The 23,867-nt window shown below is 45.3% G+C and overlaps 1 protein-coding gene across 3 annotated transcripts in view; it reads left to right on the plus strand.

Annotated features, from left to right (window-relative positions):
• SYT9 (synaptotagmin 9) overlaps nt 1–16,961 on the plus strand; it is a 340,283-nt gene extending 323,322 nt beyond the window's left edge. The window contains exon 8 of one of the 3 annotated variants that reach the window (XM_044929459.2): nt 10,362–10,884. In XM_044929459.2, the coding sequence (XP_044785394.1) occupies nt 10,362–10,439 (78 nt within the window). In that variant the 3' untranslated portion in view covers nt 10,440–10,884. Of the gene's footprint in view, nt 1–10,361; nt 10,885–15,112 lie in introns of those variants that run through there. The other 2 variants (XM_044929458.2, XM_044929461.2) reach the window with 2 other exon arrangements.
• The last annotated feature ends 6,906 nt before the right edge of the window (nt 16,962–23,867 follow it).

Here is a 23,867-nt window from a genome sequence, read left to right on the forward strand (position 1 = left end):
GGGAGGCGCTGTGGGCCATGCCTTTCATCTCCCTGTGATTGTGTGCAGAGCAGGATTTCACTGGGACCTAGAGGAACCTAGGGGCAGAAGGCTTGGTGTTTTGTTTGCCAAGAAGCTTCCGGGAGGATCCCCTGCTGGGATTTTGCAAGGACCCTGGGCCACCACCCCCTAGGTCAATGGCAGGGACGAAGTCTTTTCACTGTGGGAACCAGAAGCTTGAGATATTTAGAAGCGGGGGCTCTGGAGTCAGACCCCTGGGCTCACGTTTCTGTTCTCCCACTTTCCAGCTGTGTGTCTTTAAGCCAGTCTTTGAACCTCTCCATGCCTCCGAGTATTCAGCTTTTTGATGATACAATAATGGGCCCTGCCTAGTGGAGCTGTTGAAAGACTTAAGCATGAGAAAATAATGTAACATGTTCAACGCACATTGTCTGACATTTAATGGGTGCTAGGGAAATTGGAATCATTAGGCTCCGTAGCATACAGTGGGTACTGGGGAAGGAGAAAAGCAGAGGGAGAACCAGAATGTCCAAAAATGTGCTGCCGTGGGGTCCAGTGGCCTCTGAGAGCGTGTGGCTCCAGCTTTGGACTTCACAGCTGCCGCTTCTCCGACCCTGACCTCCATGGTGACCCACCCCGGAGTCCCTTGCTCTCAGAACCCATCCTTTCTGATCCTGCCCTCCCTCAGCTGCTGCCCCTGTGCTTCTCCAGAAATCTGACCTCACTGCCCTGCTGATTGCCTGAACAAGCTTGCATCCCTCCCAAACCTCTGACGGCCTTTTCTGTCACTCTCGGATGTTTTTGTGGGCTCACAGTTGCACACAATTATGCCTCAAGTTTCTGTCTTAAGCTACTTTCTGTTCTTCATTGACATGCAGAGCAGCTTTGCAGGGCTAAGATCCACAGGATTGAAATTGCTTCCCTGCCTCTTGATGCCTGAAAGACAGCTTCTCTTGGGCCATACCAGCTCTTCACACCTGTGCCTAAAGCTGGGATCCCAGAAACACTGGCTATACTCGAGGGCACTGGGCAGGTCCCCTCTTTGGGCGCCGACTCTTCCAGACTGCTGCAGCAGCCCCCTGGCCAGTGTCAGACTCCGCCCATCCTGCCCTCCTGCTCACACCATGGGCTCTTTCCCCTGAGGGTGCTAAAAAAAAGCCCCACTCTGTGGCTGGTGTGGAATTGGCCTCAGGGCTGGCTTTTGCCCCAGCAAGAGCAGTAACTGTGTGGCAGCCCCAAGCTGGGAACCAGCTCCCAGCACAGCATCATCCAGGTGCCAGACTGACCTGGAGGGCACCCATCTCATCTTACAGCCATGCCCAGCCCCGAGCCAGGGCTGCAGAGGAAATGAAAGGCTCCCAACGGTGCTGTGACAAAGCCAGATGTCCCATCTTCAGATTCATTGTTACTGTTGGAAAAATTGTAAAGAGCTTATTTTCAACTACTTTCTAAAGTTGTAAGAATTAAGTTAGTAAATATAAAGCATTTACAAGAGAGCATAGTACTAGTGTAAACTTAAAAGATATCATTAGATCGGTGCAAAAATAATTATAGTTTCAGATCCTGAATTTTAAATCATTACAGCTAGACTCAAACACGTCTTTATTAACCAAAATAGGAACCATTACAATCAACACATTTTGCCAATGAGAAATGCTTATTTATTCCTGTAGCATCCATGCTTCAGGATTTGATGAATTCTTGGAAAGCATTTTCTGCGTCCTGCTGGTTGTGGAAGCATTTTTTCCTACAGAAAGTTGTCATGATGCTTGAAGGAAGTGGTAGTGGGTGAGAGGTCAGGTGAATATGGCAGATGAGGCAAAACTTGTGTTCCTCAGTTGTTCAGCTTTTCAAGTGTTGGTTGTGTGGCATGTGGCCGGGTGGTGTCGTGGAGAGGAATTGGGCCCTTCTGTTGACCGACACTGGCTGCAGGCGTTGCAGTTCTCGGTACATCTCATCGATTTGCCGAGCACACTTCTCAGATGTGATGGTTTCACCGGAATTCAGAAAACAGTGGATTTCAGAGCAGCAGCAGACCAACAAACAGTGACTGTGACCCTTCTTCTGGTGCAGGTTTGGTTTGGGCAAGTGCTTTGGAGCTGCTTCTTGGTCCAGCCAGTGAGCTGGTTATCACCAGTTGTCTTATAAAATCCACTTTTCATTGCACATCACAATCCGATCAAGAAATGTTTTGTTGTTGTTGCATAGAATAAGATAAGATGACACTTCAGAACAATGGTTTTGTTTGTTTTTGGTCAGGTCTTGAGGCACCCACTTAGCTGAACTTTTTCCGCTTTCCAATTTGCGTCAAATGCCAACCAGCCATAGAATGGTGGACGTTGAGTTCTTGGGCAACTTCTTGTGTAGTTGTAAGATGATCAGCTTTGATGGTCCTCTCAGTAGGTCGTCAGCTTTGGATGACCAGCCACTGCACTCCTCATCATTAAGGCTCTAGTCTCCTTTGCAAAACTTCTTGAACCACCGCGGCACTGTATGTCCTGTTAGCAGTTCCTGGGCCAAATGCCTTGTTGATGTTGCAGGCTGTTTCTACTGCGTTATGACCCATTTGAACTCGAATAAGAAAATCACTCAAATTTGCTTTCAGTCTAACATCATTTCCATAGTCTAAAATACATATAAACAGCAAGTAATAATTTATTAGCAAACAAGCAAGAAATGATATTAAAATGATGTATAACATAACCAATTTTATTTACAAATGTATTTCAGTATCAAATAGCAAAGTCAACAATGCAAAACAGAAATTACTTTTGCACCAACCTAATAGCTATGGTTATTGCAGGCTTCCCTGGTGGCTCAGCGGCAGAGTATCTGCCTGCAATGCAGGAGACTCGGATTCGATCCCTGGGTCAGGAAGATCCCCTGGAGGAGGAAATGGCTACCCACTCCAGTATTCATGCCTGAGAAATCTCACAGACAGAGGAGCCTGGCAGGCTGCAGTCCGTGGGCTTGTGAGAGTCAGAAATGACTTAGCGACTTATCACCGCGTTGTTATTGTCCTTACCCTCTTCTCTGTGTGAATACCCACATGATCGCTCCCAAAGGCTGCACTGTCTTTGTGTTTGTTTTCCTGATTAGACGTGAGTTCCCTGATTAGACATGAGTTCCCTGGGAGCAGAGATAGAATCTCCTGTGTCTCTGAATCCCTCAAGCCTTGTGTAGACCCCCAGCTCTTGAGGAGGTGCTCAGTATTGGCTGAAGGAGAGAAAGAGAGATGGAGGGAATACAGGAGGCAGGGAAATGGGGCCCAGGTTCCCACATGCTCAGCCTGAGGTGCCCCTTTCCTGACTCCCAGGCGGGGGTCCTTCACTGACACTCAGTGCATGCTTCTGGAAGTTTTCATGTTTTAACTTCTACTGGGTGAAAAGGTGGATGGAAAACCTCACTGACAACATCTGATGCTTTGACCAACAGCATGGGATCTCCGGCTCTGGAAAGGCTTCTAGGAAAAGTCTCGGCAGTTCAGAAAAGGAAAAACAGCTGGGTTTTCAGGGTCCCGCAAACTTTGGGAGATTGCACATTTCAAGATGATTTGTAACTTTGCTTGTCAACCTGAGGAAGTGTGAGAAGGAGAGGCAGCAGGGAGGGAGGATGGAAGGGAGAGGAGGCTGTGGCCTCTGGAAGGGCTTCAGAACCACCAGCTTCTGTCTCAAACCTCTTCTGCAAACAGCCTTTGCCATGCAAGGAAGCTGTGCTCAGGTGCGGGGACCTAGCCCGAGGCTTGCAGGAAGCATTATTGCCTTTGAAGTTTCTTGTGAAAGGAGCAGTGCGTGCACCACTGCGTGCCCCGGGGGGTCTTATCGTCTCCACTCAGAGCTCTAGTCCCGGCCACACTGGCCACATGGCAGAGACCAGGGTAGCAGCACACACCTCCTGTTCCATAGGAGAAAACTTCATGTGCTTGTGCCAGCTCCCTCGAGACTGCTGTGCTTTATTTATTGCAGTTTCATGCTGCGATTATCCCACTTCAATCTATGCTGAAAATACCAACTGTACCCACTGTCTCCAACGATGTGCAGCACATGGATTTTGTTTTCTGGACTTCACTAAAATCATTTGATAAAGTTGCACAATCCCCTCTGCTGCAGAGCACAAAGAACTCTCTCCAAATAGCTCACCTTTCATATAAATAGCTCACCTCCTGGATAGTTCTGCAGTGGGCATACTGAGTCAGAGGCTGCATCTCCACCGCTTTTCCAGAGATCTGAGTCACTCTCCTCACCCCCACCGCTGCCATATGCCCGGCTCTGTTGTCGCAGTGGGACGAGTTGGCACCCAGGTGGGACAGCTCCCTGGCCTGGTTCCTAGTGTGGGACAGGGGTGGAAGGGAAAACCAGAGCAGAGCAGATGCAGGGGGCGGCTAGGGGTGTTCCCTGTGGGAGCACAAGAGGCCCCTGGTAGATGAGCGGTATTACAAGAAGGTGTTAGGCGCAAAGGAGATGAAGGGGAGTTTGAGGGGTCAAAGCAGAGGGTACAGACTTCGGGAGAAACAAGGATTGATTTAGGGGGAAGAGCGGGATGGAAGCTTTGATAAAGATCAAGGATGGAAAGGACAGCAGCTAGGAGCCCCAGAGGAGGGTTAGAGATGGTTCAAAGGGAGTAGGGTTCATCTGGGGCGGGCTGTGCAGGCAGCAGCGAGAGGAGAGGCTGCTGCACAGTAAGGGTGGAGGGCGGGGCCTGGCAGTGAGGGTGGAGGGCGGGGCCTGGCAGTGAGGGTGGAGGGCGGGGCCGTGAGGCTTGGTCTTAGGGGCAGAGTCTGCCTTCTCTAGGGTGACCAGGCTGCCCTAGGGGTGGGAAGATAAAACCACAAGCTCCCTCAGCCCAGCTGCTCTCCCAGAGTTGTTGTGAGGCTGTCTGAGCCACCTCTCACCCGCACGTCCATGTGTTCATCACTCTGTGTTCACACGCTTTGGGTCTCCTGTGCCCCTGGCCTCCCCACCACCACCTTCAACTCTTAGGCACCTGCCTGCCCACCACCTCCTCTTCTGCTGCCCTGGTCTGTGCCCACGTAACCTGCCAGTCCTGTGTCCTACCTTCTCTCCAGTGCTGATCACTGGGCTCCTGACAAGCGGGCATGCCTTGCTTATAATCCGATACCGTGGATTAAAAATAAGATGAGGGACTTCCCTGGGGGTCCGGTGGCTAAGACTCTGTTCTTCTAATGCAGGGGGCCCAGGTTTGATCCCTGGTCGGGGAACTAGATCCCACATGCCACAACTAAGACCTGGTGCAGTCAAATAAGTAAAAAAATATAAAAAGTAATAATAATAAGATGACGTTAGCTGTCCCACATGGAACATCTGCTCCATCCGGGGCTCTGTGTTAAGTGCTGTACTTAAGTCATCTAATTTAACCCATGCCCTGTGAGGCAAACGGTATTGTCTCCCCAGATGAAAAAAGTTGAGACCAAACTAGCTTGTCAAGCATCAAGAGGCAAGTAAGTGGTAGAGCAGACCTACCGGAACAGATGGCGTTTCCATCTGTTGCCATGCGCCATCTCCACGCTCCCCGAGGGCCTTATATCCAATGCCTTGGACTTGGCCGTGGGACTTCATTGTCCAGTAGACTAGGGGTAGGGTGACAGTTCCAGGTGAGGGCTTTAAGAAGTATCACATATTTGTGTTTGACCCCTTGAGCTTTTGGCCTGCGTCATGGGAATTCCCTGGGTCCTAGAACAATAAGACCCAGAAACAGACCTCTAACTGTGTGGAGCCAGGTCCAGTTGAGCCCAGCAGAGCTGTAGCCAACCCACAGACTTACAGTTGAAAGCAGCTAAGATTGGGGGGTTGCTTGTTATTGCAGCAAAACCTGACGCATACAGATTTAAATAGATCTTTCTGATTCCATACAGAGCTTTTAAAACCAGAGTGTTCGTCCATGTCAGTGCTTCTTGGGCATAGAAACCAAGGCGATTTGGACTGGACCCAGGGGGGAACCTCTCTGCACCCCTTCGGGAAGGCTGTCTCTTCACCACTTTGCATCAAGTTGAAGTGGGTAACCTATATCCATTTCAGTTGCTCTCTTCTTTTTATTCTCCTGCCCTCTTCCTATAAAATTTTTTTTGCACAAACCTTCATATCCCAGCAGATCTGTAGCTTGGAAGAAGATACAGCTCTACCAGTCCAGTACAGCCAAGTTCTCCCATGCTTGGTCAGCTCTGCTGGTTCTAAAAGATTTTTTCCCTTCTGTGCGGTTGTTATTCAGCTCAATGAAGATGGTAAAAACAAAACAATGCCTAAGAACTCTCCAGAAATTTCTTTTGTTTTCATCCCACTGGCACTAATTCACTGTTCCTTAACCTCACATTCCCAGATGATTTATCATGTAAGTTCTTTGCTAATTTACTTTCAGTTGTTTTGCTTCTGCTGTTTGTCTCCACCCCTGTGCTGTGCTGTGCTGAGTCACTCAGTCGTGTTCGACTCTTTGTGACCCCATGGACTGTAGCCCACCAGGCTCCTCTGTGCATGGGATTCTCCAGATAAAAATACTGGAGTGGGTTGCCATGTCCTCCTCCAGGGGTTCTTCCCATCCACACCCCTGTCCCCTGCCTAAATCATCTGCTTCAGTGTTACCATAATTTTCAAAACCGGTCTCATGTGCAGTGAACAGTATGTAGTAAAACCGATTAACTGAAAGCCCCCTTTAAAAGAAACCCAAAAACTAATAGAATACTCTTTTTCATTTTAGAAGTCATGTTATATTCTATGGGGTTTTTCCCACAAATGTGTTTTTCAGTGTTATATTCTAATAAGGCTAAACTTTGTAGCTACAAAGATTCGATTCCTTCAGATTGGAACATGATGTTCCCTATTTATGTTAGTAGGAAGAGCTCTGAAGTGAAAACTTAGGGTCTTTCTTACACAGTGTTTCTTCTCTCTTCTTCTGGCAGAACCCCATTTTTCTTGAGGACCTACCCACTTCCCTCTGTCCTTGTGGTTTGGGTAGACCTGGCCTCACCCTCCGCTCCATGCTCCCTGTGTGCCTGGACTGTGTCCACCCAGCAAATCAGGAGCTGGTTCAGGGCAGCCCCGTGACCCAGTTAAGGGCCGGGAGTTTGGCTGGAACTGTCAGGAGGAGTCACGTCTTTCCACTGGACCCAGCTGTGAGGTTGCCAGTGTGGAGCAGTCAGCGGCAGTCTTGCTATCACAGTAGCTGAACCTAGCCCAGAGTGGAGCCAATCAAAGGAAAGCAGAGTTGAGTGGTGGGGAAAGTGCTCGTGAGTCCCGAGGACACTGCCTGAACCTCTGGAGGGACGGAGAGGCTGGCAGACAGACTGAGGGACAGGGGAGCGGCACTGCTCACTTCACCTCGCATCTCCTCACCCAGCACGCCCCAGCTTGGGAGTTGGGGGTCGAGGGGACCGAAGCCACATGAGGAGGGGAGGAGAGAAGCACGAGTGGGCGACAGGGAAGAAAGGCTCGGAGAGCAGTGCACGGTGGGTACCTGACAGGGCACTGGTGCGGGACTTGCACCAGGAACAGGTTGCCAGGCTGGCAGGGGCAGGCAGGGTGGTGGGACCTCCAGAGTCAGGCACGCAGAAGTCCTAGCACAGGACTGGAACCATGAAGTGAGAAGTTAGGACACAGAGGGCACTGGGACCTGCAGGTAACGAGCACTGCCCAGCTGCAGACTGCAGGAGTAGTAACTCTCAGCCCCACCTCGTGCAGGGCATGGCTTCACCCCCTGACATGGCAGCTTCTGGCTCAGGCTGTGGGGAGCCTCGTGGGCTTCGGGCAGATTGGGGTATGGCAGGACATGGATACCTAGAACCTCCTCCTTTAGTTGAAGTTCTGTTTAGATAATAGAAAACAAATGGAACTAATTTGGGACTTTTTGTAAGAGTTGAGGGAAGTTTCTTGGAATTCGAGGGTGGGGATGTATCTATGTTCCAGGAAGGACTGGGGCTGAAACTGGAAACTAGGAAAACCAGATGTTTGTTTATTTTTTGCCTTGATTCTGCTCTCTCCTTTCATCATCTACTACATTCGTCTCTCCCCACCCCCGCCCCACACATTCACATCCCTCTGTCTTTTCTCTTCCGTACTCTTTTACATTTTCCCATTGAAGGCTCTCTCATTGCCCATCTTGACTTGAGTGCCCAGTCTTGGTCCAGATAGCTGACAGTGGGGTTGGGTGGAAGGGGATGAAGAGAGAGCTGTCTTACTTTCAGCGTCTCGGCAGCATGGAGGGGAGGTGATGGGGGTGGTGGTGGCTGGGTGAGCTGGGAACACACTCCAGGCTATGTTCCTCTAACTGCCGGGGGCTGGCCTTTGGTGTATCTACCGTCAGTCCCCACCGTAGTCTTCAGCTGTCCTGATGTCTGCACTCAGCATTTATTCAGTCCGTGTTCACTGAGTACCTGCCACCTGCTCTTCCACACTCGGGGAACCAGTGTTCAAGCAACAGGCAAAATGCCTGGCACCATGGAGCTTGCGTTCTGGCGGAGGAGACAGATTCCGTAAAAATAAACAGAAAATGAGTCTCAATGAGATGGGGGATGGAAACACAACAAACATGATAGGAGCGGGTGGGAGCCGGCTTTATGTGGGGAGGTGGGGAGATGACACTGGACAGAGACCCAGAATGAGAAGTGGACAGCAGAGCAAAGACTTGGAAAGAGCTGTGGGTGGGATGCAGAGTCCCAGGGAGTCAGGGGCTGCCCCTGAGTCTGGTGTCCCACCCTTACCCTCATCAGGAGCCCCGGGGAGAGGAGCTGAGTTCAGCCTCCTCATCCAGTCCCCTCTGCTTGCTCCTCCTCTGACAGGCCAGGTGCTCCTAACAAAGCCAGGTGACCACAGCATCCCCACAGGTAACACCAATCCCCACTTCATGCAGCACCAGCCACCGTTTCCCTGGCCTTGCTACATTCTCGATCACTTTTGTCCCTTATCACTGTATTTCCATCCCCTTGATGAAAGACCAGGGTCCTCAGATCCTGTCTGATCTGAGCCTCTGCCCTTCCTGCCTGCCCTAAGTTGACTTCGTGTCCTCTCTTGGCTCAACCAACCCCTAAACAATGCTTGTCTGCGTGTCTCATGCGTCTCACTGTGCTCACCCTTTCTCCTCCCAGCTGCGCCTGGGTTTCTCTGCTGCCCGTCTTTGGAGGTCTTGGAAATGCTGCTTCCAGCCCCCAGCTTCTCTCTGTCCTGCTTTCCCCAAGTGTGGACATAGCACTGCCTCAGTTCTCCCAAAACACAGCTGGAGCCAGGCTAGAGTGTTGAATGAAGCTTTCCTAAGGGTTGGGGAGTGACTGCAGAGACAAAAACAGCTCATGGGAAACTGAAAGTTCTATAACCTGAGAAAGAAGCATCCACCTAATACTGTCCCTGCCAATAGGAAGCTGCGTGGAAGGAGCATACTTTGCGTCATTGTGCCGAATAATCCTGCCTCTCCTGACCCCAGCTTCTCAGGCTAACAACATAGGATCTGGGCTCTACCTTTAATAACTAAGTCCCCACAGGAGCTTCTTCCCCAGGGCTGTGCAGACTGCCCTTTAGGCGGTACCTTCACCAGGGAGCTGGGCTGAGGAGAGCTAGGAAGGTGAAGTCACCTCTCTCTCCGCTCCACTGACAAGTGGTGGGTGTGCCTGGTGGGATTCCTGTGTCTTAATTCACACAAAGCCTCAAGCACAAATCTGACATGTTGCTCTCATACTTAAAATCCTTCAGTTACTCCGCTTTGTCCTGAACAAGAAAGTTCTTTATCTTGACATTCAAGGTCCTCTGTGACTCCTCCTCCTGTTATGTTGAGGCTGGGCCCAATTATCAGTGGTCCACATCATGCTTTTTTATTCACTCCGTGGCCCTTGCTCCTGCTTTCCCTTCTTTTTGTGTGTGTGCTGTCCTTTCCACCCCTTTTTGCCTGGCTGGGTCCAGCTTATCTTTTAAGCATCTTATCACTTGTCATTTTCTTCAGGAAGCACTCTGAAGATCCTCCCACTATGAGTTAAATGTCTCTGGTCTGAGTTCTCCTGGTCCCCTGTGTTCACCCCGTACTTAGCATTTGATGACACTTGATGTTATCTGTGTACGAGTCACCTGCAGCACATCCAATTGCTCCCTGAGGATAGAGACTGTTATTCATCATTATGTAACCAGTACCTGGCAAAACGCCTGGCACAAAGTCAGTGTCAAATAATTTCTTGTTGGATAGAATTCCAGTTTCTTCTATCTTACAACTTGGAAAATGATTGCTGATTTGTTAGAAAGACTCTGGATGTCATGTTTTCAAACATACAGGCATATGGTTCTATTAATGTATACAAGTAACCCAGTGCTGGCTCTGAAAGCTGAAGAAGCTCCCTTTTTTTGAGGACTAAATGAGCTCTACCTTCCTTCCAGCACCCAGTTCTCCAAGTGAAAGACGGCAGCCATAGAGCTATTCAGTGCAGTCAAGTTCTCAGTCATCGTCTCAGGTGATATTTGTGGCAAAACAAAAGAACAGTCAGTTCTCACAAAGATCTCTGCAAAAGAATCACCTGAGTTTAAAAGTACAATGGAAGATCCGTGACTGTTTCCTCCAGGAAGCTCAGAATCCTTCACGCTTGTGCTCACCATGCTGGCTGCTTGTCTCAACAACCTTTCAAGATTCTCCTTGCATTCCTGCATCATTTGTTATATTGTGGCATTCTGTCCAAGTAATGGTCAGTCCAGTTGCCTTTAAAACAATCACTTTGAGAGGGGAGTGGGGGACTCAGTCATTTACTTATTCATCAGTGAATATGAATTGAGTGCCATACTACTCTGAGTATCCATCTGTGAGAAAGAAATAGACAAAAACTTTTGTCCTCTTAAAGCTTATATTTTAGTAAGAGGAACAAAAAAGAAACATTGTAAGTGAACATTGTATTGGAGGTAATAAGTACTGTGAAAAATATAAGAAAGCAAGGAGAATCAGAAATGTGGTAGTGATTTTTTTTAATTAAAATTTTTTTTAATTTTTAAAAAGTTAAAAAAAATTTTTTTTTTAATTTGGCTGCACTGGGTCTTAATTGCTGCACACAGTATCTAGTTCCCTGACCAGGAATTGAACCTGAGCCCCCTACATTGAGAGCTCAGAGTCTTAACCACTGGATCACCAGGGAATTCCCAGTGGTGACTTTTTGTTGTTGTTGGTTGGTTAGTTGGTTGTGTGTTTTAAAAGAAGGTTTATTTTAATATAGGTAATGGTAGGCCTTGAGGAGCATTGAAACATTTGAGCAAACACTTGAAAGAGATTAGGGAGCAAGCCATGTAGAAATACAGGCTGAGGAACAGCCAACACTGAGGCCTGTAGGAAGCCTGTACAAGGAGTGAGGTAAGCAGTGTGGGAGACTAACGGGGCTGAGAGGGAGCGCAATAGAAATGAGATCAGAAAGGTACATGGGGTGGGTGGGGCCCAGTTGCACAGAACCTAGTGATCTTAATAAGAACTTTGATTCCCACTCTGAGGTGAATGGAAAAGCCATTGCAACATTTTGAAGAGAGATGTGACATGATCTGGGCTTACAACCATTCCGTCTGGTTCTGTGTGTTTGGAATAGGCTATATCGGGGCAAGAGTGAAAGTGGGGAGAACCTTTAGGAGTCTGCCACTACGATCTAGATGGAAGCAGTAGAGGCTTGGGCCGGTGTAGAAGCAATGGTAGAGTTGAGAAGTGGTTACATTCTGGATAGATTTTGGAAGGAGACCTAACAGGACTTCCTGATGTAGGGTGTGACAGAAGTGAAGGGATGGGGTGACAGAAGTGAAGGGGTGGAGTTGCCACAAGTGAGCTGAGGAAGGCCACGGGGTGGGGCGCCTATGTAGGGCACTCTGGAGTTGGACTTAACTACATTTGACTTAACTACATCTACTGGATGCATCTACAGGGAGATATCACATGGCAGTTAGAGACAGAAATCTAGAATTTCAGAAGTAGGTCCAGATGTAAATGGAGAAGAGAAGAAGCCCAAGGACTAAAAATTGGGACATTCCAACACTTAAAGGTAGGGGAAAGAAGAGAAATCAAGGAAACTAGTATCAGTTCAGTTCAGTTCAGTCACTCAGTCGTGTCCGACTCTTTGCGACCCCATGAATTGAAGCACGCCAGGCCTCCCTGTCCATCACCAACTCCCGGAGTTCACTCAGACTCACATCCATCGAGTTGGTAATGCCATCCAGCCATCTCATCCTCTGTCGTCCCCTTTTCCTTCTGCCCCCAATCCCTCCCAGCATCATAGTCTTTTCCAGTGAGTCAACTCTTCGCATGAGGTGGCCAAAGTACTGGAGTTTCAGCTTCAGCATCATTCCTTCCAAAGAAATCCCAGGGCTGATCTCCTTCAGAATGGACTGGTTGGATCTCCTTGCAGTCCAAGGGACTCTCAAGAGTCTTCTCCAACACCACAGTTCAAAAGCATCAATTCTTCGGCGCTCAGCCTTCTTCACAGTCCACCTCTCACATCCATACATGACCACTGGAAAAACCATAGGCTTGACTAGCCGGACCTTTGTTGACAAAGTAATGTCTCTGCTTTTGAATATTCTATCTAGGTTGGACATAACTTTCCTTCCAAGGAGTAAGCGTCTTTTAATTTCATGGTTGCAGTCACCATCTGCAGTGATTTTGGAGCCAAAAAAAATAAAGTCTGACACCGTTTCCACTGTTTCCCCATCTATTTCGCATGAAGTGATGGGACCGGATGCCATGATCTTCGTTTTCTGAATGTTGAGCTTTAAGCCAACTTTTTCACTCTCCTCTTTCACTTTCATCAAGAGGCTTTTTAACTCAGACTGCCATAACAAAATACCACAGACTGGGAGGCTAAAACAACAGAAGCTTATTTTCTCACGGATCTGGAGGCTAGAAGTTAGAGATCAGCATGATTGCATTCTGGTGAAAGCTTTTTCTAGATCGCAGATGACAGCCTTCTCACTGTGTCCTCACATGGTGGGTGGACAGAAGCAGGGAGAGAGCAGGAGAGAGGTTCTCTGGTGATTCATCTTATAAGGGCACTAATCCCATCATGAGGGCCCCACCCTCATGACCTCATCTGACCCTGATTACCTGCTCTGACCACATCTGCTGCTCGATAGACATGAGTTTGAGCAAGGTCCATGAGTTGGTGAATGACAGGGAAGCCTGGCATGCTGCAGTCCATGGGGCCACAAGAGTCAGACACACTGTCTGCTGAACTGAACTGAAGCAGTTTAGTTGGAAACACTTGGTAAGGCACTTATTCAACATCTGTGTACCTCAGTTTCCTCATCTATGAAATGAGAATAATAACAGGACCCACCTCAGAGAACTGGTGAGGAGTTAAATGGATTAATACATGTAATATGCTTAGAACAGTACATACTAAATCCTGCATAGTGTTAACTATTATAATGGTTATGAATCTAATCATTTAGTTATGAAACTAAAATGCTCAGTTTTACTTATTCTTTGCTTAATTCTCAATTAGCTCATTAATTTGACAGATTAAATTTCCCTAGAGTTCTAAAGCCAATTTCACACTTAATCAAATTATCTTAAATATTTCAAATTAAAGGGAAAAAAAACTATAAATCTAGCAAAAAAAAAAAACTACTCTTCTAATATTTAAGTACTGTTTAAACAATGATTGACTATTTTCCCTTAAACATTTCAAACTAAGGTCACAAGTTGTTATGTCAAACATTTCAAATATCTAACACAGTAGGTGTTAAACCAAATTGTTCTCAAGGAATATTAACTCTTATAATGCTAATAAATAAAGTCTTATACATTTAGCTTAAATTACTTTGAGCATTTCAGCATCTTAAACTCAGGAACTTCCCTGGCAGCTCAGTGGTAAAACATCCACCTGCCAATACAGGAGACGTGAGTTCAGTCCGTGATCCAGGAAGATCCCAAATGCCGCTTAGCAACTAAGCCCATGCGCCACAACTATTGAGCCACTGCCCTAGAGCCTGGAAGCTGCAACTGCTGAGTCTACCCGTCTAGAAAGGAGCTCCCACCTCGGGCAACTAGAGAAGAGCCTGTGCAGCAACAGAGAAGCAGCAAAGTCAATATTAAATAAATGAAATCTTTGAAAAATCAAATTCATAAATTTAGTATATTGGATTTTCCTAAACATTGGAATATTATTGAGTATAAATTTAGCAAGTTAAGTTCTCCTAAATATGTGCACTAAAATCATAAATCTGGTAAATTTCTACTATACCATTTCATTAACCATTGACCTTAAAAGCATAAACAAAGCAAAATTGTGCCATTACACTCAAATAAATATAACATACACAAATGCATCAATTCATCATTTGTAATTCTTGTTTGTTACATCTTTCTGGCATTACAAAGTTACTATTCCTAATGACAGGAATAGAATTATCTCTTCAAGTCCTCTACAGTGACTGAGATTACCTGAGATCTGAGTTCCAAATTACAAAGATAGGATACCTGTGCCAGGACCTGGGATGGGCACGGTTGCCTCCCAGGGAGGTTTCACCACAGCTGTTCATTAACATGGGCAGTATGTTCTCATGATTGGTTTCTCCTAGCTGCATTGCCAGCAAGAGACTTCTTAGGCTTTCTTTATTTATTGCTGTGCTGGGTCTTTGTTAGCGTGCACAGGCTTCTCACTGTGGTGGTGTCTCGTGTTGCAGAGCACAGGCTCTAGGCTCTCAGGCTTCAGTAGTTACAGCAGTAGTTGGAACACATGGGCATGGGATCCTCTAGGCAACAATACTAGAATGGGTTTCCAGTCCCTTCTCCAGGGGATCTTCCCAACCCAGGAATTGAACCTGGATCTCTGGCATTGCAGGCAGATTCTTTACTGTTTGAGCCACAGAGAAGCCTGCCTTGAAAGGTGGATTCTTAACCACTGGACCATCAGGGAAATCCTCATCCTCAAGACTTTTGAAGTGGAATTTTATTGCTCAATCTAGTGTGTCACATATATCCTAAGACCCTTTCAACATTAACCCTCACCCAAGTTTTTATCATAACTTTTTTTCTTCCTTCTCTGATTTGAGTAGATGGAGCTACCACTGCACACACATGCACACACACATACACAGGCATGTACCACTTAGCAGTTACAAATGAGCTTCTTGATGAGACTTCATTTACTTTCCCTTTTCTTTCGCAGCCTTAGTTCTCAAGTCATCTACTGACAACTGAGAGCTCTTCAAGAGAAGGGTGTGTATTGGTCATCTTTGTGTTTCGAGTGCCTGGTGCTCAGTAAATGCTTGTGGGACAAATTAAGAATAAATGTACTGAATGTAAACTTGGAGTAACCAACCCCAAAAGTCCTCTTCATCAACTGAAATAAGTTTTTCCTTGCAGCAGTTCCCTAACTTGCCCCTTCATCTGAAAAGCCATGACAACGGTCTTCTTATCTTTTGAACAACGCCACACTTATAGCCCTTGCTTCTTTTTTCCGATGAATCCCTCTTAGTAACAGCCTGTACGTCACACATGTCACCATTCACTGCCTTCCCTTCAAGGCTGACTTGACAGTGGATCGTAACACTTCCCTACGAACTCTGGACTGTTCAGAATTCCTTTCTGAACAGAGATTCCTTTTTAGAAGGGCACCATAATGGAGTTGGCATTCAAGGTGTCATAATTTGCTGTCCTGGGCAGAGGACCTAAGAGCACACATTTGGATCCATACACGTATGATGGCAGATCCTGGCTCTGCCATTTACAACCTTTGTTGTTGTTTGGCTTTTCTCAGACTCAGTTACCTTTGTAAGAAAAAAAAAAAAGGCAATTTAACATCTATCACAGAGGGTCAAGGCAAGGACTGAATGAGATAAGGTTTACAAATCTCTTAGGGCAAAGCAGGGTGCTTGAATGCTCAATAAATAGTAATTAATACCCAAATGGATGCTTCCGTTTTTTGTCTTTTGCCCCAGTCACCTGGCTGGGTTTGATCCCTGGGTTGGGAAGATCCCCTGGAGAAGGAAATGGCAACCCACTCCAATATTCTTGCCTGGAGAATTCCATGGACAGAGGAGCCTGGTAGGCTCCAGTCTATGGAGTTGCAAAGTGTTGGACACGACTGAGCAACTAACACGCATACACACACACCTGGCTGGAAATGCGTTACCTTCACACTTTCTTTAACATGCTGATTCTTCAAGAGGCAAAGGAAAGTGAAGACAGCCCTCCTTGGGGAAATTGAAAAGGGAAGACTCAGATTTTAAGCAGGCAGGGGATGGTGTTTCTTCATATATTTGCAGAGCTGTGTTAAGTAATAAATAGTAAGTGAAATCCCAAGATTTTTATGCTTTTTAAATTTTAAAATACAAGTTGAACAGTTTTAAGTACAATAAGATTGAATCATGTAATGAGTCACTTCAATTTTCAACAGGCTTCCTATTTCAAAGCCCTTAGATACTTCCTGTAATCAAAACCCATTTTCCAATTCACAGGCAGGTATTATCTAATGATCCACTCAATCTTTTCATGTTCTTAATTTGGGGTCAGTCTCAATGGCCTGACTCACATCAGCTGTCATTTTTGTGATCGAAATGTCACTTCACATTACAGTTTTCATCGGGACAGTTCTCATCTTTGGTTTCAATTCAATTTCATTCAAATCAAATCCATATGTCTCAGGACAATTGAATTTGCTTAAAATCCCCTCTGTTCAGATAAGACTGTAACCACCACTTCCTGTTGATGCTACTGAAGTTCCTAATCCCTTCTAAACGCCTGGTACTGCCTGATAACAAGGACCCTGCTTTTCTTCTGCCCCCTGGTCCTGACACCGGCTCTGAAACCAGCCGCACAGCCTCATGGCCACCAGAGCTCGAACCGCCACACCGCTGTCTCTGGTCTGGATGCCACAGTCTCCACCAGCCCATCCCACCACCACCCCTGCTGGGTCAGTGCTCCTCTAAACTGTAGAAAAATCTTTCCTCATACCTCATTTATTAGAAATCTTGGCTAAGTAACCACTTATTAGGTTATAAATGTTTAGAAAAGTATTATTTGCTTTTTGGGTTTTTTTGTTTGTTTGTTTGACATTGGTTGAGTTTTTCAAGTCTTCCACAGGACAGACAAAAGGGACTGAGCCACAGCACAATCCACCCATGGCATACTCAAAATTTTATATTGATCAGTCAGTTTCTGAGCAGATTGTGTTAAAAATATTCAACTGTAATGATTATTTCATGTATTTGTCTATTTTTCATTTGTTCTCTTTTTGAAGAAAAAATGCTAAGATTCCTGGTAGAAGTGACCATACCCCTCCACCAAATGTGTTGAAACTTCTTTATCCCTTCGTCTTGTGGGCTGGCAGACTTGATCTTGTGGGCTGGCACTCTGGGGACTTAGTGGCACTGTTCAGAGTAGGGAAACAAGGATGCTGAGATCAGGCAGGATCAGGACCCAGAAAACTCGCCCAGCTGAAGAAGGGGTAGACCAGTAGGGCCCTCCACAGTATTCCCAGGGGCTGAGCTTGAGTCACACAACAAAATTCACCAAGTGACCAAAGCCCAGCTAAAGAGGTCAGTTTGGAGCTGTGCTGTGATTTGGCCATTGGCAGCATGGCCTCTGCTGGTAGTATTCCTGGGTATGGGGACTGGTAAAAAAAAATGGGCTGAGGTCATAGCCCAGCCCTCTATACAGGCCTTAGGTAACAAACCAGATGCAAAAGTAGTCCAAGAGGCTGAATGTTTAGAAAGAGCTCTACCCAAAGCAGTCTGAAGGGACTCTGCAGATGAAGAAATGAAAGTAAGGTCATAACGGGGAAGGATGGGATCGAGAGCTGAAGAGACAAGTGAGATACATATGCAGGCCACTGGCCAGGGGAATCCAGAGAAATGGAATAAGAAGGTGGGAAGCTGTAAGGAATACAACACCTGCTGCATGCTACTATCTTGGACTAGGGTTTCTTAAAGTTGCCCCATCTGGCTAGGTTCGGAGGGTCTAGAAAACCAAGACAGAAGCTCAGATGTATAGATTGAACTTATACAGTGCACTTAGAAATGATGCAATTGCTAAAGCTTCCACTTTTTATTTAATTTCATTTTAAAAGATTTTTCATTTGTGTAGTTGATTTACAATGTTGTGTTTTTTGGTGTATAGTAAAGTGATTCAGTTTATATATATTCTTCATGTTCTTTTCCCTTACAGTTTATTGTTGGATATTAACGTAGTTCCCTGTGCTATATAGTAGAACCTTATTCTTCTCTACTTTATGTACAGTAGTTTGTATCTGCAAATCCCAAACTCCTAATTTATCCCTCTCTAACCCCCTTTCCTTTGTTTCTATGTCTGTGAGTCTGTTTCTGTTTTGTAGATTGATTCATTTGTGTCATTTTGGATTCTACATATAAGTGATATCTTGTATTTATCTTTGTGAACATTCACTTAGTATGATAATCTCTGAGTCCTCTATGTTGCTGAAAATGGCATTATTTCAATCTTTTTTTTTTTTTTTGGTCAAGTTGTATTCCTGTGTGTGTATCACATCTTCTTTATCCATTCATCTGTTGATGGACATTTATGTTCCTTCTTTGTCTTGGGTATTGTAAATACTGTGAAGCTTAAACTGTAGTTAGAAGTCTTGGGATCAAATTCCAGCTCCGATAACATGACTTTGGGAAAATTAATCTCTCTACATCCCTGTATCCTTCAGTAAAGAGCTTCAGATGGGTCTTTTAAGGGTTTGTAAAGTTCATATCACTATAGTTAATCAAAAACTGAAGGCATGTGGCTGCCCTGGCTAATAGCAGCACACTAATTCCAGACCACATGGCATTCATTGGTGGGCCTGAGCCTGCTGATGGCTTGCCTTCCTGATAAGAAAGGATTCAGGAACTGGCAAGCTGCCCTGCAGGTACGAGTCTCACAGCTGACAAAAGGGCTTTTGGGAACCAGCACCTAATGTGGATGGCGGGTTGGGAAGTAGAGCCAATTGGAGGGTGCTCCAGAGTATCTGGGAACTTTTGTTGTATTTGAATCACAATATAGGGGAAATATCCATTCACATTTTCCTCCTTATCCAGAGAATAATATCCTTTCCCAGGGGTATGGGTATGCCCACATCCATGCACACACTTCAGAGCCAAACGTCAGAGACAGACTCGTTTTCCTTCTTCTGGGTACCCTCTGGCTTGTGTTACCTTCTCTGATGGCCTCACACATGAACATTTGATCTTTGAAATGCACTCCAGACATTCCAGTTTGAGAATGTTTGCAGCTCTTCTATGGTTTACATGTTTGATTTTTGTTATTGCTGTGTCCATGGAAGTAACTGCAGTTTTCTTTCTCTCTGTAACTGCAGCGTTAATACTCTTAGTCTGTATTGGAAGATGCCCTGAGTTTAAATTAAGTTGAATGCTGGGCTGAGTGTGACTCAAAAGAGTTCCTCCTACTCTTAAGTCTGGGGCTCCAGTCAAAGAGCCCATCCTCACAGCTTGAGAACAGGGAACGTATGTCACCCCACGCAGACCCTCTGCTTCCCAGTCTTCTTAATTTCTCCTGCTCCACTCCTCACACCACATTCTGATAGTTCCTTCAATGCCATTTCCTGCCTCTGCACAGGCTCTTGCCTCTGCCCACAGTGGCCTTCCCTCTTTCACTCCTGATGATCTCCTCTTCAGCCAAAATGACCCAGCTCAAGACATCCTTATGGTCCTCTCTATAGACCTCAGTCCCCTCAAAGTTAGCTCTTCTCTCCTCTTTGCTCCTACACATTTTACACATATCTCTGTTGTTCAGCTTCTCATGTTGTAATAATATCTCCCACTGTGAGCTCTTTGAAAGCAGGATATGTGTCTTCCTCATGATATCTCCTTCAGCAGAATCTGTCACACTGCCTGGCACTTGTCTGATACACATTAAAAACATATGGATGACAGACATAGAAGACAAACATGGTTACCAAAGGGAAAGGGGAGAGGGATACACTGGGAATTTGGAATGAACAGATACACGCTGTCATATATAAACAAGGAACTACTATTAGCACAGGGAACTATATTCAATTATAATAACCTATAATGGAAAAAAAATCTGAAAAAGAACATATATAAATATGCATAACTGAATCATTTTGCTATATATTTGAAACATTGTAAATAAACTATACTTCAATTTAAAAAATAAAGGAAATATTTTTGTGTATGGTGAGAGGGTGTATTCTAACTTCATTGATTTACATGCTTTCAATTTTCCAAACATCACTTGCTAAAAAGTGTTTTTTTCACGTTGTATATTCTTGCCTCCTTTGTCAAAGATTAACTGAGCATAGGTGTGTGACTTCCCTGGTGGCTCAGACGGTAAAGCGCCTTGCTTACAATGCGGGAGACCTGGGTTCAATCCCTGGGTCGGGAATATCCTCTGGAGAAGGAAATGGCAACCCACTCCAGTACTCTTGCCTGGAAAATCCCATGGACAGAGGAGCATGGTGGGCTACAGTTGTATATTCACCTTGTATATTCTTGCCTCTTTTGTCAAAGATTAACTGAGCATAGGTGTGTGGGTTTATTAATATTTCTGGGCTCTCTATTCTGTTCCATTTACTCATATTACTGTTTTTGTGCAAATACCATGCTGTTTTGATTACTGTGGCTTTGCAGTATTGTCTGGATTCAAAATGGCTTAAAGACATAAACATAAGACCTGACACCATAAAATGCCTAGAAGAGATCATTCACAAAACATTCTCTGACAAAAATCATAAAAGTTTTTTTAGGTCAGTCAACCAAGGCAATAGAAATAAAACCAAAAATAAACAGATGTGACCTAATCAAAATTACAAGCTTTTGCACAGCAAAGGAAACCACAGACAAAAAAAAAAAAAAAAAAAGGAAAGACAGTGTATAGTATGGGAGACAATATCTGCAAACAATGTGACCAACAAAGGCTTAATTTCCAAATATACCACTTATGCAACTCAACAACAAAAAAAACAAGCAACCCAATCGAAAAGTGGACAGAAGAACTAAACAGACATTTCTCCAAGAAGACATACAAATGGCCAATAGGCACATGAACAGATGCTTAACATTGTTAATTATTAAAAAATACAAATCAAAATTACAATGAGGTAGCACAATGGCACCCCACTCCAGTACTCTTGCCTGGAAAATCCCATGGACGGAGGAGCCTGGTGGGCTGCACTCCATGGGGTTGCTAAGAGTCCGACACGACTTAGCGACTTCACTTTCACTTTTCACTTTCATGCATTGGAGAAGGAAATGGCAACCCACTCCAGTGTTCTTGCCTGGAGAATCCCAGGGATGGCAGAGCCTGGTGGGCTGCCGTCCTTGGGGTCGCACAGAGTTGGACACGACTGAAGTGACTTAGCAGCGGCAGCAACCACCTCCTAACAGTCAGAAGGGCCATCATTAAAAAGTCTACAAATAATAGATGCTGGAGAGGATGTGGAGAGAAAGTAATCCTCTTTCACTGTTGGTGGGAGTGTAAGTTGATGTAGCCATTGTAAAAAACCATATGGAGTCTCCTCAAGAAAACTAAAAAAAGAACTAACATATGGTCCAGCAATCCCACTTCTGGGCATTTATCCAGACAGATCTCTAATTCAAATATATACATGCACTCCTGTGTTCATAGTAGCACCATTCACAATAGCAAAGACATGGAAGCAGCCTAAATGTCCATCAACAGATGAATGGGTAAAGAAGATGTGGTATATATATACAATGGAATATTACTTGACCATAAAAAAGAATAAAATAATGCTGGACCTAGAGATTGTCATACTGAGTGAAGTAAGTCAGGCAGAGAAGGACATATATCATATGACTTCCCTTACGTATGGTAAAAAAAAAACTTGATACAAATGAACTTGGTTACAAAACATAAAGAGACTCACAGACTTAGAAAACAAACTTATGGTTGCTGGGGGGCAGAGGAGGGATAGTTAGGGGGTTGGGGATGGGTAGGTACACACTATTTAAAATGGATAACCAACCAGGAACTACTGTACAGCACATAGAGCTCTGCTCAGTGTTATGTGGCGGCCTGGATGGGAGGAGAGTTTGAGGAAGCATTGGATACATACGTATATATGGATAAGTCCCTTTGCTATTCACCTGAAACCTAAAACATTATTAACTGGCTATACCCAAAAACAAAATTAAACAAAAAATAAAGTAAAAAAAGAACAAGACATGGCACATATATGCAATGGAATACTACTCAACTTTAAAAAAAGAATGCAGTAACGCCATTTACAGCAACATGGATAACGACTAGTGGTTATCATATTAAGTAAAGTAAGTCAGAAAGACAAATATGTGATGTCACTCATATGTGGAATCTAAAATATGATACAAATGAATCAATCTGTGAAACAGAATCATGGACATAGAGAACAGACTGATGGTTGCCAAGACATGGAGGACAGGCTGATGGGGTTGGGAGAGGGGTGGAGTGGGAGGTTGAGGTTAGCAGATGTAAACTTTCCTATATAGGGTGGATAAACAACAGACTCCTACTGTAGAGCGCAGAGAACTATATTCAGTGTCCTATGATAAACCGTAATGGAAAAGAATACTTTAAAAAGAATGTGTAACTGAACGGCTTTGCTGTTTAGCAAAAATGAAGACAACATTGTAAATCGACTGTACTTCAATTAAAAAGAGAAAACTGAAATAAAATACACTTATATGAATGAAAACCAAAGCATTCTTTTTGTTTCTTTTTCCTACAGAAACGATGACTGTGGGTAAGAGGACTACTTATGTCAAGAACCCAATAGGACAACCATCTTACAGAGATCTTCAGTAACTTTTCCCATCCAACAACATCCAGATGACTCTAGTGACCAAATGCTCAGCTGTAAACACAGCAATAACTGGCCCTCTTTCCAGGTTGGGTTTGCTGAACGTGGATGGTCCAGCCGTCTTCAGGTAGCCTAAGGTGGTGTGCTGTGGGGGAAGCACATCTCTTCTGGCCAAGAATCAAGACTGGACTGTGGAAGAACCGCCTGACACAGTGAGAGTACTCAGAGCACCTAGAGTGCCAGGACTCGCAGTGATTAACACGGGGCCCTTGGTGAGGGGTCCACAGCAGCTGCCCTGGCAGTGTCACTCTGACATGGTGTTATTTGCTTGAAGGCCCTGGAACGACAGAATATCTTAAAATCTATCCAGGTGCTAAGTAGGCAGCAGATCTAATTCACACTGGACTACTACTGAGCTAATAACTATCTCCAGAAAATAATTTCACCCAAGAAGTACTCCAGCTTTGCAAAGAATAGCCCCAGGAGAGTAATAGGATAAGCAGGCCATTACCCTGGAAAAAATCAAGTGCAAAGCGGTCTAGTTCACAGCAAATTCACTGCCTACTCCCTTGTCTGTGGCAGTGGGTACCAGTTGATTGTGGCCCTCTCTTCTGCTAAACCCAGAGTCAGAATCCCCAGCACTGTTTTCAGAATAGCCAGCAGCCACTTCCTTTCAACTGGTATTGGCAAGTAGAATGAAAGTTCATTGTCATCCCTGTTAGAGAGGCATGCATCTCAATGGTATAGGCATCTGGAATACCCTTTCCCAGGTACATTTGTCTTCTGAGGGAAGAGCCTCAGAAACAGATGTACCATTGAGTGAGCTGAGTTCGTGAAGAAATGACACAGCTGGTCCCTGATTGAAGGCACAGCTTTGGGGGCCTTCTTGGCCTGAGTGCCTTCTGGGTATTTCCATATGCAACAGCCCAGAGGCATAGCCTTGGGCAACCACAGACAGGTTTCCTTTCCTTTCCAGATACATATATCACATTCATAGCACTTGGGGAATGGAAGTACCTACTAGAGTGAAGGTCAAGGGCTCTCCCCGGGTATCACATCCATTACTCAGCTTCCTTTGTGACCACATCAGCCAACCCACTGCCAGCTGTGTTCCACATCCTCCTTGCTTCTGCTT

Source organism: Bubalus bubalis, chromosome 16, assembly GCF_019923935.1.
Source record: "Bubalus bubalis isolate 160015118507 breed Murrah chromosome 16, NDDB_SH_1, whole genome shotgun sequence".
NCBI classification, from domain to species: domain Eukaryota; kingdom Metazoa; phylum Chordata; class Mammalia; order Artiodactyla; family Bovidae; genus Bubalus; species Bubalus bubalis.